At 61.9% G+C, this 20318-nt stretch overlaps 1 protein-coding gene across 2 annotated transcripts in view; it reads right to left on the bottom strand.

Annotated features, from left to right (window-relative positions):
• Positions 1–277: 277 nt before the first annotated feature.
• COL26A1 (collagen type XXVI alpha 1 chain) overlaps positions 278–20318 on the bottom strand; it is a 121753-nt gene continuing 101712 nt past the window's right edge. For both annotated transcript variants that reach the window (XM_059414611.1, XM_059414612.1), the window contains exons 4-13: positions 16047–16108; positions 12656–12812; positions 11155–11253; positions 10369–10521; positions 8660–8743; positions 7482–7534; positions 5807–5842; positions 4422–4469; positions 2522–2606; positions 278–1753 (exon numbers count right to left, since the gene is read on the bottom strand). In XM_059414611.1, coding sequence (XP_059270594.1) covers positions 1593–1753; positions 2522–2606; positions 4422–4469; positions 5807–5842; positions 7482–7534; positions 8660–8743; positions 10369–10521; positions 11155–11253; positions 12656–12812; positions 16047–16108 — 938 coding nt within the window. In that variant the 3' untranslated portion in view covers positions 278–1592. The remainder of the gene's footprint in view (positions 1754–2521; positions 2607–4421; positions 4470–5806; positions 5843–7481; positions 7535–8659; positions 8744–10368; positions 10522–11154; positions 11254–12655; positions 12813–16046; positions 16109–20318) is intronic.

Raw genomic sequence — 20318 nt, 5'->3', positions numbered from 1 at the left:
CCTCCACGGCCCTTTCCTGTCCAGCCAACTCCCACTGACCCCGGAAGACCCTTTTCCCCCTCCCCGGGCCCCTGACAGATTAGCCACCCCCTCCATCGTGTTGCTGTAGCCTGCAGCCGTGTCCCATATTGTGTGTGCGGCACTGTCCTCACATCTGACCACCCCGTCCCTAGATATGACTCTTTCAGAGCCGACCTCCTTCTGCACCTGCGTCTTTATGGCCAGGAGGCAGGCTGGCCAGGCCTACCCGCCAGCCACCACCACAGGACACCAGAGCCCCAGTGGGGAGAGCACCTTTATTGTCAGAGAATTCTAGACTTCCCACCGGCCTCTGACTGCCGCCCCTCGGCCCCCAGGCCAGTCCTGCCTCACACAGGGCAGGGGGAGCTTACCGGGGCCTGGCCACAACCTCCCAAGAGCCCCAAGGACACTGGGGACAGATGGCTCCAGTCCTGAGGAGAGACACGACCTGGGGTGGCACCAAAACCTCCGAGCCTGCTACTGAGACTGGGTCCTGACCCAGCAAGAGAGGAACACCAGGGCCAGGCCGGGTCACAGGGGAGCCCATGGCTCAAGAGGCCTGTGGTCTGAGCTGCTCTGGCGTCCCCGGGCCCGGGTGTCTGCTTTGGAGTCGCCTTGGGCCCACAGCCCTGAGGGGGCAGCATCTTTCCAACAGGGCCTGGGACTCGGGCAGCTTTCTTGTCTCTAGCTGGTCAAGGGGACATGGGACTTGCCGTGTGACACAGAAATGGCCAGCCCTAGAGATTCCCAGACAGGGCAGAGCTACCAGCGATGGCCTCCTCGGGCGCACCGGCCCAGTAACTACTTCCTCTTCTCGGCTCATGGGCAGGAGGGCCCTACTGGGCTGGCTGGGTCCAGAGGCCGGGAGGCAGCGGTGGGCGATGCCGGTTTTGAATAAACCCGAGTCCTGGGTTTATTCAGGGTGTCCCTGGCGCTGCCAGACCCTGCAGCAGACCCCAAGCCCAGGGATGGGGATTGAGGAAGAAGACCCAGGACCCTGCCTTCCTTCCCTGCTGGCTGGTCCAGCCTCCCCCACAGCCCTGCGCCCAGCCCGAGTTTCTCTGCAAAGACAGGAAGCTGACAGGGTAGAGCGTTAAGGATCCAGGAGGCCTGGGTTCAAATCCTGTCCCAACTGTCCCTGGTCCCGTGGCCTCGGCAGGAAAGTGGGGATATCAAGCCTACCTCCTAAGGGTTAAATGAGACAATGCAGGGAAAGCTCCTTGGACAGGCCCCGTCTCAGTAAATGATGAGTATTAGGGTTATTCTCGTGCCCCGCCCAGCCCCCCCCCCCCAGACCCATAGACCCTGTCTCCTGCAGAAGGTGAGGGTGGGGAGGGCAGGGACCAGGAAAGGGCCCTGCCAAGAGAGTTGGGGCCCTCTGGACCCTGCCTCTGGAGCTGCCATCTGTCCCCAAGACCCCCCCTCCCAGACCCCAGGAGCCAGTGTCTCTTGCGATCGTCCATGCCTGGAGCGCAGGCCCCCTTGGTGGGTCTTCAGGAACCAGCAGGGCCACACGGGCCTCAGGGCCGGGTCTCCGGCGGGGCTGGGGCTTGTCCTGGAGAGCTGGCCTCTTACTTGCCACCGCTGGCCCGGCCGGCGCTCCTCTGCCCAGGGTCGGGGCCGAGCAGGGCAGCGAGGGCGCTGTCGGGCGGGGAGCCGCCCCGCTTCATCTTCAGGCTGGCTCTCAGGGCAGCGTCTTGGCCAGAACCCCCCTCGGGGGAGGCCAGGGGATCTGGAAGGACAGCAGGCGGGCCGGCTCACGTGGGGCCTCGGGAGCCCTCAAGGGCACCCTTTGCTTCGGGCGCCCCAACGGCGAGGGAAGCCCGGTGCCCAGCGAGGACAGGGCAAGGCTGCAGAAGGCTCCCTGGGCATGCAGGCACCTGTCACTCATGCATTCGCCCACTCACCCGGCAACCAGTGCTCACCCGGCAACCAGTGCTGACCTGGCAACCGGTGTGGACCCCGCCCGGGCTCCCTGCCCCGCATGCCAGGGAGAGACGCAGAAAGCCCACCCCCATCAGGGAGCACAAGGCTCCGAAGAGCAGCGAGGGGTGAGAGGAGAGCGCCTTCCCAGGGGGAGAGACCCTAGAGCAGGTCCTGAAGTGGGAGCTGGTGGTCAGTGGGCAGAGGGACTGGCCTGAGCAAAGGCATGGAGGTGGGGGGCGGGAGGGAGGTCCTGAGAGGACTAGGTGGTGGCTCCAAGTCACTGGGCACCCGGCCATGCTGGGCAGGGGCTTGGGACCTGATGTGCTTGGACATCAGTCACGGGCAGTAGTGGGGTACGGAGGGCCCTTGAGCAGGGGAGGCACAGGGTAGGGTAAGCCTGGGGTTTGGGGAAGACCGACTGGCAGCCAAGTGGAGGTCATCGAGTCAGGCAGACCAGAGGCCGTGGCAGCTGCCCTGAGGGCAGCAAGGGGGTGTGGAGGCCGGGGCAGAGGGGATTCCCAACTCCACGGCCAGCTGCAGGTCCGGCTGGCTCCAGGCCCTGGTCACCACTCACCATGGATCCCAATCATGTGTTCCAGGATGAGGACTCTCTCCGCCAGGATCTTCAGGGCCTCCCGCAGCTGCTGCACCCCCTCACCCTGAGGGGTGGGGGAGGAAGCGGCCAGGGTCAGGGCCGGCCACATCCTCCGAGCCCTCCCTATTCCTGACTCTGTCCCTTTGTCCCCATCCTCTAAGTAAAGCAGCCATGCCAAGTTGGATACCCACATGGCAGGCCTGGGGTCTGAAGCCTTGTTGCAGACAAGAAAGCTGCAGCACAGAGAAGGTAACCAGGGTCCTGGGGCCACACAGCCTGGCTTCACACCCAGACCTGTCCCCGGCGCGTCACAGTTTTTCCTGCTCCCATGGCTGCCTGGCTGCTTCCCCTGGGCAGAGCCCTGCTTTCTGGAAAATACCCTACCAAGGGCAGAGGCCCTAGCACAGATGGGGGCATTTTGCTGGTCTCCTGAGAGCTCTCCAGGTGTGGCCACTCCGGAAAGAGAGACTAAAGGGAGAGCCACCGTCTCTAGAGCATTGGCACAAGTGCACCGTGATGAGGGGCTGACCCACACACAGGCAGAGGACCTGGTGCACCAAGACCCATCAAGGAGCTGGTTTATTGAGAAGACAGATGTCAAGGCCACTTGAGAAGGGACATGATGGTAAGGGACTCAGGCCCTGCCCTGAAGTCAGTCCCAGAACGGGCCTCTTGCAGGCATAACATGACAGCTCTATCCTGATGTTCAGATCCATCTAGTTTGAAACAACACAAAAGGATGGGCCCCCCCGGGTGGCTCCAATGGTGAAGCATCTGACTCTTGATCTCAGATCAGGTCTTGATCTCAGGGTCGTGAGTTCAAGTCCTGAGATGGGCTCCACGCTAGGCATGGAACCCACTTCAAAAAAAGCAAAATAATAATAATAAAAAAAAAAAAACAGCAAAAAGTGTTTTTTAAGGAGAGAGGTCTTCTCCCCAGGGAAGCAAAGGCCACAAGAAGCCACACTGGGGGTAGTGTCTGGGATGGGGGTCCAGAGCCCCAGCCCAGCCCCAAGCCCCTGAGCCCTGGCAAAGAGTGACATCCTAAGCACGGTTTCTGTCTCCCTTTGCAAGTCTGCGAATCTTCCTGTGACTCTGGGCCCATGTCTGTACCACATCTTTCTCCTGCTGCCTCCTGTGCCCACCATAGCTGCTCTGGCTCCAGCCTCCCCACTCCATCCCAGCCCGCCTCCCCAGTCACCCCCAGGGTGGCTCATCAGAGACCCCTAGATGCCCACTGTGGCTGGCCACTCCCTGAGCTCTGACACACCCTGGGGATTCTTGCTGTCAGCCTGCAAGTTCTCCTCTGCCAGCCTCACTGCGCTCACTCCCTTTACCCATCACCCAAGTCTCCAGCATCCCTCCTCCTCCCAGAAGACAGCGGGTCCCCACGGCCATGCCCGTATTCCATCTGTGTCCCCTCCCCACCCCACTGTGCCCCTGCCTGCTCTCACCCTTACTCCCTGCCCCCCCCCATTCCCTCCCACATCCACCAGCCCTCGGTCGGTGTCCCCACGTGTCCTTCAGTCCGCCAGCGCAGTGACGCTGGGGGCACTGCCACGGACCAGGCACTGCGCATGGGGGATTCCTGTCCCTGGAGAGGGACTTGGCAGCTGTAGCCTCCTTAAATAACAGGTGCTTCCCGGCAGTGTCTCCCCTCTCCTCCAGCCCCGGGCCAGTCCCCTATCTGCACGCTAAGCTGCAATCATTATGTCACTCACCAGCCTCCCCCGCCGGGCAGGGACCCCCCCCTTCACCCCGTGGCCTGGCGCCCTATGTGAGGCTGAGGGGTGTCAGTGCAGACCTGCCGAGCACCCGCCCTCCCACCGGGACGCAGCCAAGGGGGCAGAAGAGGAGCTCGGCCCCCAGAACCTGTTACCTCGGCAGCAGCTTTGTCCTCTTCGTGCCCCTTCCCGCCAGGCTCGCCCTAGGAAGAAAACCCCGCAGTCAACAATCTGTGTGTGGCGGGGGGGGTGGGGGCGCCCCTCTATCCGCCCCAGCTTCTCACGCAGACCGCAGGGGCCAGAGGGAGTGAGGGCAGGCTGGGCACGCAGAGCCTGGGGACAAGGGTGCTGGTGCCCAGAGCTGGCAGCTGCCTCCACGGGCACCACTGCCCTGGGGTGGGCAGAGCAGGGGAGCGGCCAAGGCCCCAAGCATCTGTGCGTGGCCCCACGTGGGTTGGTTTGGGGGCTTCACTGTTCTTCAGGCCTGACACCCCGCAAGCTCAGGTCTCAGCTCGGCCAGGGACCAAGTCCCTGTTTCTCTCCGCTTCCACCTCTAAAACACGAGGCCAGCAACACCGGCCTCACACTAACCCCCACACTGTATGCAGTGTGACCTTCAGCAGGTTCCGTGCTCTCCTCTCTAAAACGGGGTAACACCGCCTACCTCCCGGGAGGATTCAGACTAAATAAATCAATACTTACAATGAGCTCTGATGGGAGCCTGGTGCCCGAAATTCTGGGGCAGGACTCAGCATTGTTACCGGACAGAAAAGCCAGGACAAGGCATGGCTTTGGAGGCTAACACTGCTGGGTTTACTTGGCTCCATCATTGCCTTGCTGTGCGACCTTGGGCAAGTCACTTAACCTCTCTGAGCCTTAGCTGCCAGTTCTCCAAAAAATGGGGAAAATAAAGTCCTGGCTTGCTGGGTCATAACTAAGCTTAAACTCACTGTGGGTGAAGAGCACGGCCCCTCCCCCCAGTACACGGGAGGTGCTCGGCAAAGCTCCGTCCCTCCTCCCAGGCTCTCTGCCCCTAACTTAGAACCCGGGCACTGAGGAGGTGCCTGCCTCCTTGGCCCTGCAGGCAGGAGTGGGGACTCATAAGTTCTTACTTCCAAGGAGGGAAATTTGAGGCCAGCTGTCTGGGCCTCCACTTCTGGGAGGTTCAGAGTAGGGAGGAGCTCCGCAGGCCACATAGCATGCGAACTCGAGGGTCTGGGCTCCCCAGAAGAGACCTGAGGACACGCATCCAATCCCCCACCAGGAGGCTAATGTAGTCATTGCTCACACTTCCAGTGAGGGGCTCCCCATTTTCCAAGGGCACCCCTTTACCAGCTTGGGCAGCTGGGATCACAGGAAGGCTGCCCCTTCTCTGGGCAGGGTAGAATCAGACCACGTTAGGGGTGGCTGTGGGGCTGAGCCCAGGCCAGGCTGGGACAGAGTCCCCCCCTCACCCCCCACCCCCACCTCCCCGGTGCCCTGGGCCTGCACCAAAGCCCACCACCCTGGGAACAGCCCGGCGGCACAGCCCCCCACTTACAGCCGGTCCCGTCACGCCCCGCTCTCCGGCCAAGCCCTGCAGAAAGGCAGACAGAAAGGCTTATCCTGCCCCCCTAATGCCTCTGTCTCCCCCTTAGCCGCCCCGCCCCAGGACGGGAGGAGGACAGAGTGGAGGACATGGGACAGCGTCTCCTGGGCCACCCTCCACCAGCTCCTCCCTGAGCCTCGGCAGGGCCCTTAGTCTTCTCAGCTGAGAAATGGGCCATTACGGCTGTCACACAGAGCCTGCACAGATGGCAAAGCCCGCAGGTCCCCCCCACACACACACACAAAGGTCCCCCCCAGAGCATGAATGATGGGGGTCCCGCTCAAGGCCTCCCATCCATGCTGAAATCTAGCCGGAAGGCTCCCCAGAGCCCAGACCCACGTGTCCAGCCACCTGCCCACAGGGGGACGCCCCCTCCACTTCTCCTTGAGAGCCCTGGGGACCCCCCAAACCTGCCGCATTCTGCAGCCACCTCCCGGGAGATAACTCCCTGTGCTCCCCGCGGCTCCCACACACGCCGGGGAGATAACCTTCCTTTCCTTCCCTCGCCAAATCGGTTCCATCCGCCAGACCCATCACACCCACTTTCTAAAGCTGTCCCTTCCCTTTGTGGCTTCCCGTACAACCACCTGAAAGTAAGTCACCTTCTCTCTCTCCCTCTCACACTTCCTTGGTCTCCCTGCCCCACTGCTCCCCCACCTTCCGTTCTCCCACAGCAGCCCCAGCCCGAGCCTGAGGGGCCTCTTAAAGATGGAAATCAGATCATGGGCCCTCCTTCCGGGAGACTCAGAGTCCCCTTTCCCTGTGACAGAAAACCACACTCTGCCTCTTCGGTCAGACCCTGTCCCCACCTCATCTCACATCACATTCTCCTTCCCTCAGTCTGTCCTGGGCTTTCTTCTACCCCAGGGCCTTTGCACTCGCTCTTCTGGCTGCCAGGACCGTCCTTTCTTGGCATCTTTGCACAGCTGCTCCTTCTGGTTCCTTAGGTCCCAACTAAAGTGTCACCTCTGCACCTGTGTCGTGCCCTGCGTCCCTTCCCTCTCCCGCAAGGGCCCAAGACCCTGATAAGAGACCTCCTGACAGGATAAGCCGATCCCCAAGCGCCCACCACATTCTTGGTGAGAAAGCCTGAGAGGGGCCCCACCTCTGCCGTTCTCCTGCTGTGTGACTCTGGGCAGGTGACTGATCCCCTCTGAGCCCCCCTACCCCATCACGCCTGGGATACCATGACAATCTTATCTTGGAAAGCCGCTGGCACAACCAGGTGGGGAAGGGTTCTGAATCTCATTGTTCCCAACTCTCCCTGTGCCTGTGGGCTGGGGCAGCTGAAGGCATCTGGTGACAACATGTGGGTGACTCTTGGTGATGAGGGCTATAGGCTGGAGTGGACATTCTGTGATCTGTATGTCCTCTGGAGGAACCTGGCCTCTCTGGGTCTCAGTGAGCTCATCTCTGAGACGGGAAGGGTGCCCACACCTCCCTGGGATGGGGGTTGGGCAGCACAGAGCTGAAGCTGCTGATGAGATCCGGGTCCTGCCCGAGCCAAGTGGCCAAGGGGCCAGCTGGGCCGCCCCTTCCCGAGCAGCTCAGGCTGGGAAAGAAGGCTGGCTCTTCCTTCCCAGGAAGACAAGTCCTCCTCCCCTGCCAGAAATGGAGAAGCCCTTACCTGCGATCCAGGGACACCTGGGGGTCCTGGGGGACCGTGTGGTCCAGGAGGACCTGTGGGCAGAGTCACAGATGGTCACCTGGGGCCAGCCCCCTGCCCGCCCTATCTTGCAACCCACTCCTCCCCCAGAGCCTCATCCTGAGGCCACCCTGCGCCGCCCCCCTGCCCCAGCCCGCCAGTCTCCCAGCAAATCTCTCTCAGGGCTGCCCCTTGTCTGGGGGGGACCCTCCTGGGTCCCTACCCCTCCAAGGCTACCCTTCTTGCCTGAGCTACTACAACAGCATCCTGACCATCCACACTCGCGGCCACCCAAAACCACCTTCAGTTAGGGCCCTCGGGGGCTCCTGAAGCTCTCAGCCAGGCCCCCTCCTCCGGCATGCCCCCAGCTACCCTCCTGGAAAGCTCCTTGGCCTCTGTGCTTGTGCAAGGGCTGTTCCTTCCTTCTGGAGCTTCTCCATCACAGCCCAACTAATTCTTTCTTACTGGTCTCAGGCTGAGCATCACCTCCTCCAGGAAGCCTTCCGGAACTTACCCTACCCCAGCTCTAGGCCAGTCCCCTCACCTCTGTGGGGCATTCGCTCAAATGCTACCTTTTAAAAGAGGCCAGGAAACTAGAGCCCTGTGCCACGTAGGGAGCAGTGACTACGTGAAAGGGGTAAATGAATAATGGGGGGACAAGGCACCCACATACTTGGTGAGCAAGGCTGGCCCCTGCCCCGCACTCCCCTTCGCTCCCCTCCCCTCCCCTCCCCTCCAGCAAGGGTCCCTGGAGGGTGGGGGTCAGGCCATGCCCAGGGTCCAGCCCCTTAGATCCCCAGGGCCATCCCCTGCTGCAGGGCCCCTGGTTTCTGCCAAAAGGCCCCGCACCTGCCCTACCAGCCCCTGGGGTCAGCCCTGTGCTGACCCCGTGCCTCCCCCTGGACCTGGGCCTCCACGTACCCTGGCGCAACCGCCACTCGGGCCCACAAGGGGGCAGCCCTGAGTGGCTTCATGCTTGGGGCTCTTGTGTCTAGTCCTGCCCGGGTGCTGTCTCCCAGAAGCAAGGGACCTCACCCAATCCCCAGTATCCTGCCAAGGCCATGGTTCCCCAACCGGCCCCACAAGGCCCCTTGACCCAGGCCAAGCCGAGAGCAGGTGCCCCATGCAGACCAGGCTGTGCAGCTGCCCTCTGCACTTACCTGGAGGGCCAGGGGGGCCCCGGGGCCCCGGGACGCCAGCCAGCACTGTGTCCACGGCGGCCGAGGCCAGCTGTGAGTCTCCGTCTGCAGGCAGAGCAGTCGCCTGTGACCCGGTGGGTAGGGCCAGGATGCAGGACCTGAGCTTCCCCAGGGCCAGGACAGGCACCCCTGACTCCACTGGGCCTCACAGCAGCCCTGGCAAGCACACACTCTTGCTCCCGCAGAGCCCAGGTCGAAGGGCACAGAAAGCCCAGAGGGGTTCATATAATGCACAAACTCCTTCCAGAGCATTCCAGCCCCTTCAGAGTCTGGCCCTGCCCTACTTACCTCCCCAGTTCCCCGGCCAGAACTCTCCTCCCCTTCCCCCTATTCCACTCCACAGGCCCTTTCTTGATGCACCTGACAGGCTCACTCCGGTGGGGCCTCCTCCTCCAGGAAGGCCTCCCTGCCCAGTCCTTTGAGCTTCAGGGCCCTGGGCTGCCTCTATACGGCCCATTACTCAGCCTGGGGCAGGGATGGGGTCCGTTATTGGCCCAGTTCCTGCTATTTGGGTCTCTCCAGGGCAAGCCCCCTGTGACTTTGTCCTGCCTGAACCCCAGAGCCAGACCCAGAGAAGCCAGTCCAAGAAATGCCTGGGGTGGGAGTGGCTACCCCTGCCCTTCCCTTCACACCTGGAAGCCAGGACCACACTTCTAGGGGCTCACAGCAGATGGGGACCCACTAGGGCACCCCAACTCCTCCCCAGGCACACACCCGGCACTCCCTTGGGGACCCCAAAGGCTGGTGAGGAGGGTCCCATCTGAGGAGGGCTCTGAGCGCTCTGGATGGCAGCAGTGCCCGAGGCATTGTGACCAGGGCAGGCTGGAGCCCTGGGATGGCTCCCTGTGGCCCCGGGGCGTGTGCGGCCGAGCCCTGCTCTCTCTCTGAGTCTTCAGTGAGTCCCCACTTGCTCCAGAAGGCTCTGCTCTCACTGGCTGGGCCCCTGCACCTGCTGAGAGCAGCCCAGGACCCCCATCCTGCTCAATTCGAGTCCCTCTCTTCCATCAGAGCAGCTCCACTGAGAGTATTAACTGCCCCCACTCTACAAGTGGGGAAACTGAGGCTCAGACAGGGACAGAAGCACCAGCAGGAGGGGGCCAGAGTTTCTCTGACCCAGACAAAGAGGTCCCTGTCCCCCATGGTGCTTGGGATGTCATCCGACCCTGTCACCCACTTCTTAAAACCCTCCCCCGGTTCCCCGGGGCACTTAACCAGAGGATACCCCTTTGGTGGCCCCCCTACCCTCCGGGCCTCCCTGCTCCCCCCTGCCTCACTGGGTGTCTGGGTTCAGAAACCCCAGACCGTGGCCCCCAAGGGCTGGAGTCTGTTTTCCTCACGGCTGTGTCCCCAGTGACACAAACCATGTGACGGCACATAGTAGGTGCTCAACCAACACTTGTGGCACAGTCCAAGGTCAGGGGATTCGTGAGGGGATGTGCTCCCGCCACCAAGTGGGGAAACTGAGGCTGGCCACACAACAGAGTGACATTGGGGAGGGGGTCAGGAACCCAAGGGCAGGAGCTGGGCACCAAAGTGGCGACAGGCCAGGCTGGCGGCTAAGGACCCTTCCACCACCCCACCACCCCCAGCAGAGCCCTGCTCCCAGGCCGCTGCCCAGCTCCCTAAGGGTCTGCTTCCCCAGGGTCCATCTCTCGGCGGGGAGCACTCACCGCCCTTGTCCGTCGGCGGCTGCAGGGAGTAGAGGACCCCTTGAGGGCTGTTTGGAGGGAAGCCCGGGCTGCCTGCTGGGCCGGGGGGGCCGGGGGGCCCGGGGCGCCCCGTCTCTCCAGGAAGCCCGCGGGGCCCTGGCGGCCCCAAGTGGCCTGCAGTGGGAAAAGAGGAGCCCCGTGAGGGCCGGGCCTGGCGACAGACACCGCAGATGGCAAATAGGTCAGCAGTGGCTGCTAGACTAGCCTCCCTGGGGGGCTGTCCTGGGATGTGAGTGAACATGGCTTTTGCTTCGGGCCTGGGGAGCACTGGGGCTGCTGGGCGGGAGGTGAGGGAGGCAGGCTGGCCCCCTCCAGGGGTCTCAGCTCTGGGGTTGGGGCACCGAGAGTGCCAGGCAAGCCGGGCCAGCCCTACATCTACTTGTGCAGAACCTGCAAGACCTTCCCTGCGAGACCCAGGAGGAGATGGTGGGGGGGGCTCTCTGAAGGGGTTTAAATGGCTAAGAAGGGTCCCCAGGCCTCAGATGCCCCACCCCCCTTGCCTGTACCCCCCCAACTCCCAGAGCCTTTTGTTCTTCCTGCGGCCCAGGGTCAGACCAGACCCTAAAACCTTTGGGATGGGGTGGCAGTGGGGGTGCTGGTGGGAGGAAGTGAGCCCAGAGCCCCCCCAGGACAGCAGTCACTGACCCCAGCAAGATCAGGGCTTATGGGATGCCGCACCTGCTCAGATAGGGGAGGAACCCCAGCCCCGTCCCCCAGCAGACAAAGTCAGATCCGGGGGGTCCTTACCAGGAGGCCCTGCTGGGCCCTTCTCTCCTGCCTGGCCCCGGTCACCTTTGGAGCCTGGAGGACCTGCAGGCCCTGGTGGTCCCGTCTGCCCTGGGGGCCCTGGGGAGAGAATGAGATGAGCTCTTAGGACGTTGGGGGCCAAGCCACTGTGGAGGGGCTCCGGGCCTGAGCCCCTGGGCCATTTCCCAGGACCAGAGACCTCATTACAGTCTACGACCCAATGTTGTACCTATTAACTCCTATGGTCTCAACTTGTGTTCCCACTTCACAGGTGGGGAAACTGAGGCTCAGGAAGGTGTGGCCCCTTGTTCAAGGACCCAGAGCCAGGCTGCTGCTGAGTTAGGCCCCTCCCTCCGGAGTCCTACTGTCTCCCCGCTCAGGGTTGGGAACAGTCCCCAATGAGACCTCCTTGGAGACCCCAGGAAACCCTGCTCTCAGATTCCAGGGCGCACCCCGGGGGGCACCATTTGTTGGGTTTGCGCTCCACCTGGTGGCCATTTCTCAGAACTGCACTTCTCCTTGAATGGAGAAAGTGGCCCAGGAGACCCAGCACCCCTCCCAACTTCCGCCACAGGGCATTTGGGTCCTGGTCTTCCTCCTTCTCAGTTCCAGGAGAAGGATTTGGAAGAAGGCAGGCGGGGGCAGCTGCCTGGGTGTGAATCCTTGGGAGGTGGCCTGGGGACCCAGAATGAGATGCTCTCCCCAACGCCTGAGCTCCCTCCTCCCCGCAACAGCCTCCAGCCCCCGCAGAAGATCACAGAGTGTCTGCTCCTCCCAGGACTGGCCACTGGGTGCTCCCACTGCTGGAGGCTGTGCCCTCCCTGCTCTGCTCCCTCTCCCAACTGGACAAGCAGAGGAGGTAAGGAGGGAACAGGGCGTGAGCTCAGAGCAGAGTCTGGAAGCGCGGGGGGGGGGGGGGGGCGCTCACCTCCGAGAGAGGCAAGGGAGGGAGAGCGTCCCCTGCACAGGGCTCTCGTGGGGCCAAGAATTATCGAGACCACGGGCTCCTGGATCAGGGGCTGACCCCAGGAGTCATTTCTCCAATCCTTGCTGGAACCCCAAGCATTATACCCTTACTGGAATGATTAGAGAGGATTTCTGTGCAGCTGAAGGTGATACAAAAGTGTTTATGAACTAGCACAGCACGGACCAGAAGGTGGTGGGAGGCAGAAAGCTCCTGGTAAAACTGAGCCCGGAAGGCTGGGGCTGGGCTCAGGGTCCTGAGCGCAGGTGGGCTTTGGGGCAGAGCAGGAGGACATGCACCCAACTGCGGGACAACGCAGAAGGGTGAGGCCCTGTAACAGTCCGGATGGGGTCTGCGGGTGCAGGGCTCCAGCCAATGGTTTCCAAGGGGGACTGAAGCCCCAGTGGCCAGAGCTTCTATGTTTCTAAGAGAAGTTTCTAGAACTCCTGATTTTCTTTCGAAAGCCTACGGTTTTGAAATGTTAGCTCTGTTTTTCAACGCTTGATCCCAAGGGCCTCTGGGGCAGGCCTCACTCACCAGCTGGGCCCGTGGGCCTTCTTCTTCGGGGCCCTGGGTGGGCGAGGGGGATGGCATCTGGGAGGAAGTCCTCATTCCAGGGTGGGACGGTGCTCTGGGGGACCGGCAGGTCATTGCCCGGGCCTGCGGGCTGCTCTGCGGCTTCCAGCAGGAGAACCTGGGCCGGGAAAGGGCAGAGGGTCAGGACCCCGGGCAGGCCAGAGACCGTTGTGTACTGGGGATGTGTGCCCGATGAGACCTGCAGCTCCCCAAAGCCAGGTGTGGGTGATCACCAGCCCCTTGCTGGAATGTTCCCCCTACCCCTGCCCTCCTCTCGTTCCTGTGTCAGGAGAGACCTCGGACCCGGGGGTCAAGCAGGTTGTCACGGGGACACCTTCAGACTCCCTGGACTCTTCTGGAGCGGTCATCACTGTGAGGAGAGCCCTGTGGTCACCCCTAACCCCTGCCCCGGCTTCCCCCAAAGAAGGGACTTAAAAGATACCAATGAGCCTGGCTTGGGGCGTGGCTTTTAGTAGGAGCTCTGGGAAAACAAAAGGTGGCCACGCGGGGTCAGCGTGGAAAGCTACCCGTCTTCTCCCCTTGAGAGAGCTAGGGCATCAAATCCTGGGCAGACCCAGGTCCTGGGCGGGAACACGGTCTCCCTAACGCAGGAGAGCTGGAAGTCAGACTTCAGAGGCCCCCGTGAGTCCCTGCTGTTCCCCAAAGAGGTCAGCAGGGGGCGCGCTGCACCAGGGATCCGAGCGAGGCAGCCTGATGGGTGCGCAGACCCTGGGTAGGCCCACCCAGGCAGAGAGGGGTCCCCGGGCCAGGTGGACAGGTGCTCCGCCCACCGCGAGCCCCTAGTCTTTGCGCTCTGCTGCCTGAAGGTGAGGAAGGCCGGTGTCTCAGGTTCCCCCCAGCTCTGGGGAGCCAGAACCCCCCATCGGCTAAAGTCCCCGACTTCCCCGCCCCACGTCCACGTCCACGAGGGCCAGGCCTTGCATTTGGCCTCCACACGGCTTCTCCCAGCGTCCCTTGGCTTGCCCAGTGCTCCCACAGGACCTGGCTGCCCACCCCCACACCAAAATCCACCTGCCTGCCCCCTTCCCCAGAGCAGGGGGTCAGGACTTCAAGCAAAGTGAACCCTGCGGAGCCCGCCCAAAACCACCAGCGTCCCCACACTCAGCGCACCCTTCCGGGCCTGCCCTGCTCCTCCTGGGGCTCAGTGGCTTTGCCCCGCCCCTGCGTACACCCGGGGCCCCTCCCACCCTGAGTCTTCCCGCCCACCCCCGCCAAGCCCCTCCCTTCATTCCTGCGCCCCAGAGGATCCTGAGCCTCCAGGGACCCTCCCTCCTCCCCTCCAGCCCCTGGCAGTCTGCCTGACCCTGCGGACTGAGGGTGTCCCCTCCTGGGTGTGCCCCCAGCCCCTGCACCATCGCCCGTGCGCCCTCTCTCAGCGTTGCCATCTGCAGCGGACCAGTGAGCTCCTGCCCCGTGAGGCTCCAGCGACCTCCCCCAGCGCCACTTCTCCCCATTCTGATCCTTACAAGCCCCCCCCCACCCGCCCGGAAGGGTCACCGCAGCCACATCACAGGCAGAGGTGGAAATAGAGGCCCAGAGACCACTAGTGACTTGTCCAATGTCACCCAGCAAGTAGGCACTGGGACCAGTGTCCCATGCAGTGCCCCCCAGCCTCCCAGGGCTTCCCCAGCCCCAGGCATGGCCCAGGTGATAGCGTCTGTTTCCCGAAGGCTCCCACCTGCCCCCGCAGAGCCACGGACCCCAAGGAGGGCACAGGACCCCCTGCTTGCAGCCTGTGCCCAGACGTGGGCTGCTAGGGGACCCTCCCACCTGCAGAAGGCCTCGGGGACAAGGGAGGGTCATTCACCCCCTGGGGCTTCTCATGCCGGGGACTCTGCCTGTAAGATAGAGACAGCAGCCTGGTGGAGAGGGTGACACAGAGCTTCTGGCCTGTCTGGCACTCCACTGTTCCCAAAGCCGGGAACCAAGGCCCCAGCTGCCCTTGACCCGGACCAGCACATTGCCCAGATAAGGAGGTAGGAGCCCTAGCTGGGGCGGTGGCGGTCCCACTGATGTCTGACTCCAAGGGACAGCCATCCGCAGCCCCCATCCAAAAGGGTATGCCCTCAGGGTCAGGCTTCCAGGGCAGGAGACAGGGCCCAAGGGGGAGGCAGGGTTGGCAAGGGCTGTGTGTGTGTGTCTGTGTGTCCGGGCGTGTCTGTGAGGGCGTCTCTGTGTCTCTATGTATATGCATATATGTGCACGTGTGTGCGTGCGTCTGCGTGTGTCTATATATGTGTGCATGTGTGTGTGTATCTGTGTGTGGGGGGCTGTGGGGCTGTGTGTGGATGGGTATGTGTCTGTGGGAAGACCTGCCTGTCAGGCTTTTCTGGGCGGGGGGCCCGACCTCTGAGCCTACTCTGTGGTCTTGCCCCGGGGGTCTCTCAGCCCCTGTCAGCACTCTGTCCCCACCAGACCTCCCCGCTGGCAGGCCACGCTCCCGCCCGCCTCCCACACCCGGACGCTCCATCCTGGGCCAGGCAGTCCCAAGTCCCAAGAGGTGAAGGTAGGGCAGCCTCGGCCCCCAAGGCACTGGCTTCTTCCTGCAGGGACCCCAGACACTCCACTGGGGCCTTCTCCAGGGCCCAGGAGCAATTTCAGCCAATACGTGAGGCATGGACACGAGGTGACAGGGGACACAGCCTGGGAGAAGTGTCTCCCACTGAGGGACGGTAGAGACAGCCCTGTGGCTCTATCCCAGGCCTGCTCTGCACTATCCGTCTGAGGGACCAGAGGGGACAGAGCCGCCAGTGTCCACGAGGGTGACCCGCCCGTCACCACCCCTGCGCCTCACACAGCCTTCCGTTCTCTGACTCACTCCCTCCCTCCTCACCCCATTCTGCCTGGGGCTGCCCCCCCATAAATGCCTCATCCTTTCTTCCGTCCTCCAGCCTCTGGGGTGCCCCGCTGTGCCCCCTAATGTAGACAGGGCGAAAGCTGACAGGAGCCCGGAGCTCCTTCTCCATTGTCTGGGCCCCGCCGTGTGCCAGACAGGGAGGAGAAGAAGGAGCCAGAGTTGGGGACAGTGGCCCTTTCCACCAAGAGGTCACCTTCTGGGCATCCAGCGCCCCCCCCTCACTGAGACTCACATCCAGACCAGCCTGCTGTCCGAGGCCTCCAGATTTCTTGCTTTCCCCTCCTCAGAGGGCTGGCCCAGCCCAGAGAAGGCCACCCAGAGCCACAGAAGCCCCAGCAGCACCCGAGCCCTGGGGCCAAGCTGCTCGGGCCTGCTGGGCTCCCTAGGGCTGGGCTGCTACTGATGTACAGGGCTCGCACACACCCCCACCAGCTCCCGGAGCCAGTCCCCCCCACCCCCCACCAGCCGTCTGACCTTGGCCTCCAGCGTGGTTAGCCGCTCGCTCATGTCACTGAGCCGGGTACAGTTCATGCATTCTGAAAGAGAAGGGTGGGAACGGAGTGTAGACCCTGGGGGTGAGAGCAGCCAGCTGCCAGGACAGCCTCTGGGCCGGCAAGCGGGGAGCTCTCTGATCAGTTTGCCTGGAAAACTCCTACCCAGCCTTCAGGGCCTTATCCTTGGTGCCCCCTCCTCCAGGCAGCCCACCTGACCTCGGAGCACCCCCGGCACATTATTCAGCAAAGTGTCCAAGCCAGCACCCCAGATGCCCAGTCAGCCTGTGAGCGCCATAAACGTAGGATCTTTGTCTATTTTATTTGCCCACAGATCTCAGTGCCTGGCACAAAGGAGGGGCTCAAAAAAAAAAAACCCAACAATTGATTACATAGGTGGTAAAGGGGATGCTCCCTGCCTTTGAGAACATCAGTCTGGGGAGGGAGATGGGCAAATAGGTAGGGGCTGTAGGGGCTACCCCAGGGCTGTAAGAATAAGATGTCCAAAAGAGCATCACAGGGGACAGCGATGCCAGTTTGGGATGGGGGAAGGTGGTGGTCAGGGAGGACATCCTGGAGGCAGGGGCATCTAAGGTGAGGCCTGAGAGATGCACCATATGATGGCCTGGTGAGGAAAGAGGGCTGAGGCCTAGAAACAAGCAAGACCAGAGAAGGGTCTGGAATCAGTCTGGCCGAATCAGAGCAGACCCAGCCCCCCCCCACCCCCTACCCAACACATACACCCGGGACTGGAGCAGTTTTGCTGGGACCTAACACTGGAGGGCTGGCAGGAGGGGCTCTGGGGCAACGTCCTGAGGCCAGTGGGCAGCTCTCAGAGGGGCTGAAAGTCAAGGTCAGATCTGCATTTTGAAAAAGTCACTCCGGCAGCAGCGAGTTCGGTGGGCGGGTGTGGAAGCCGGAAGGCCAGTTAGGAGACTGTGATGGTGAACCCCCCAGGCCCACATCTCCCTGGGCTATAATTATCCATTTATGTCTGTCTGCCCCAGGGACTGGAGCTGTTGAAAGAGGAAACAGACATTCAAAGCTGTTCTCCAGAGCTTTTATTGCTGCTGAAGTCAAGGGATGCCTACATCATTCACTCGGCTCAAAGTCTGACCTTCTAGGAACCTCAGTCTGGACCAAAGAGACACACCGAGGTGTGAGGGTAACTCGGCAGGTCCCAGTTGCTGTGCTGAGGCTGCCCATCGGTGGCCTCCGTGGCCACAGCGAGGCCTGAAGCTCACCAGCGGCGACCATACCTGCCCTCCACCACTGGCTTCCCCTGTCCCCTAAGAGGTCCCCCAACTTACAAATCCCCCATTAATGTCCTAAGTTTTGGTGGTGATTCTCTGCAAGACATAGAGGATGCCCAGGGGGCTTAGGACCAGGGCTCGGGCTTTGTCCTCCCACGGCAGGGGGCAGCCTTAGGGCAGGGGTTGCTGCCTTGGGGCTGTCTGCTCAGCCCTGGTTGGGTTTACAAGACGCCCCTGCCTGAGGCTCCGCCCACCCCCATCTCCCTCCCCAGCTCCCCTGGACTGGGCCCAATCAGTGGTTTATAAGCATTTTTTAAGAACAGAACTCTTTTTCCCCCTCAGTAAAGCCTTGTCCATAACCCCGATACATAAAACAGATTAGAGACTGAGGTACAAACGCTGAAACTTCCAAACAACCAGGGACAAGTATACAGTTTCATGACTGGGGCAGGCGAGGACTTCACAAAAGATCAGGAGAGAGGGGGCAGGTTTTCTGCTTAAACATGGGTCGGGGGAGGGGGGGGGACTCTACCCGTGTGTTTCTTCCTCGCTTGTCCCAGGAAAGGGTAGTGAAGAAAGAGAAGGGAATAAAACCCCGAAAAGCAAAGAGAAAGGCAGTGGAGAATTCTCAGCAGGTGAAGCCCATAACGTAGTTGGTGGCCCAGTCCCAGCTGGAAAGAGGACCTCAGAGCTTCCAGGCCCCCCTGAGGCCGGCCCAGCACCAGGCAGGAGAGCGGAGGGGTCCTCTCTGGGGACTGGGACATGACTGAGGGGACAGGGCCACGGGTGCCTACACTGAGAGCAGCGGCGGGGGTCTCCCAAGGCCCCATCAACAAGGCCAAACCACAGACCCTCCTTCTCTCTAAAAACAGAGCTCAGGGTCCCCGAGCCTTACAGGAAGCCTCTAATGGAAAGACAGAGATCAAAGCAAGTGGGGTCCCACGTGTCCACTCACTACCCCAACCCTATCTGTCTACCGGCCCGTCCAATCATCACCTCCCCGCACACTGCCTACTTAACTCTCCCGGCCTACCGCCCCCCACCCTCTCATCCCGAACATTCCTGAGGCATTTAGGGGACCCAAACAGAGCATTTCCAGGGTCTGAGGCTACAAATAGGACTCTCTGCAGGGGGCAAGTTCTGCGGAGGGAGGGGTGAGCCTCGGGCTCTCACAGGAACCTATTTCTGGAAAGTGTGCTGGGCCTGGGCCCAGTTTGTTCTGGCACTGGGCACCCCGCTTGGCCGGTGAGGTGAGCTTGGCTGGCAGCAGGCACGGGGTGGAGGTGGGGGGGGGGGGGGGGTTCCAGTTCTCCAGCCACAGAGAGGCCCCGGAGGCCCAGCCAGCGGGCAGGGCTGAGGCTGCCAGCTTGGTCTCCCCGAGCCACCTGCCTGGGCAGGCGCTGAGACCAGCCGGGTTTTACGGTTCCCCTGGCTTTCTGTCATCGACAAGCAATTATATTATGTTTGTTTAAATTTTTCTAATGATTCATGGGAGCGGTGGGGACCCAGAAATGGCACCGAGGGTGCTGACTGGCACGGACCGCGGACCAGGCCCTGCCCGCTGGCTCTGGGCCTTGGTTTCCCCTCGCTAAGAGGAAGACTCTCACTTCCCGAGATTCAGAAGTTCCCATGATCCCGGCTCCCCTCCCCCAGCACACACGGGCCCATGAGTGTCCCGGGGCTGCAGCACATTCCTGGTCTCTCGGATGCGGGAAAGCGTGCCTGGAACTCTTTGCTGATCTGTGCGTACCGAAGTGTGGATGTTCCAGGCAAACCGTGGCGGGGGCCGGGGGAGTGTGAGAAAGAGGGAGAGACTCACTGCTTGGTGCCACAGTAGAAAGAGAACTAAAAGGCCACTAATTCCCTGTGTGGCTGGAGAAGAGCTCATCTGACCTCTCTGCCCCTCAGTTTTCTCAGCTGTAGATGGGGTCAGTACTGGATCCGCTCCAAGGGCCTCAGGACACTGCTTCTGGTGCCCTTGCCCTCCAGCTCTCACCACTGGGTTCCATCCCCCCCCTGCAGGACAACCGTACACCTGCTAATCCAGCTGCCATCTGCCTTTGGCCAGCACGCCCACGGCTGATGGCTCTGTGTCCAGACTTTAGGACCCAGCTCCCATGTGAGGCAGACCCCCCAGGCCTGGGCCCGAAGGGGAGCCTTGCCGACAGCAGAGAAATTGAGAGGCCGAGTGAGACTGCTGTGAGACGGGGGCCATAAGACCCTGACAGGGGAAACCCAGGGCACACAGGTGGTCCTGCCCCCAAACACTCAGCCCTCCTAGGAGAGGCCTCGGAGATGGGTCCACAAGCAGGGAGCAGGTGCAGGGTGGATGTCCCTGGGGGACCAGGCTGGAAGAGATCCTAAAATCCCCCTGGGAACCTCTGACTCCAGACCAAACTCCTAAGCCCTGTAGGAGAGCTCCAGGGAGGTCAGTGGGGTCAGATGCTGGGGGACAGGGGGCGAGGCTGGCCAGGTGTGTTCACAGGAGACCACGGGAACGAGGTCTAAGTGATCTAAACCTAAGTGGCCTCAGTTTCCCCAGTGTGACGAGAGCTGGGCTGGGCCTAGAACAGATAAGACTGGTACCTGTCTATCTTACTACACATGGGGTCAACCCTGCTCTACCCAAATTCAGTCTGGGGCCACACATTCTTTTGGTGCCTCCCTCCCCCCGCACTGGGGACTTTAAGGCCATGTAGGACCTTCCTGTTCTGGTGAGACTTTGTTCATCTCACTCTCTGCTAGAAACTGCTGTCAGGGGGAAAAACTGCTTGCCTTAAGTAGGCCTGGGATTTCTTCTGCCTTGTCACTCAGACCTTGCCTCCAGCCAAGGCACACCCCCTCCAGCCAGGCCACGCCCCTTTGGCTAAGTCACAGCCCCTCCAGCCAAAGAGAAATGCTTTGATGTGCAGTGACTTTGGGACCAGTGCTAACTCCTGAGCAAAGCCCATGAGAAGATGGGTCTGTCTGCCCATGGGGTTCAGCTCCCAGTGTCTGATATT

The sequence above is a fragment of the Mustela nigripes genome, chromosome 11, assembly GCF_022355385.1.
Source record: "Mustela nigripes isolate SB6536 chromosome 11, MUSNIG.SB6536, whole genome shotgun sequence".
NCBI lineage: Eukaryota > Metazoa > Chordata > Mammalia > Carnivora > Mustelidae > Mustela > Mustela nigripes.
Note: the sequence above shows the minus strand (reverse complement) of the source record. Positions and strands in the feature narration are given on the sequence as shown.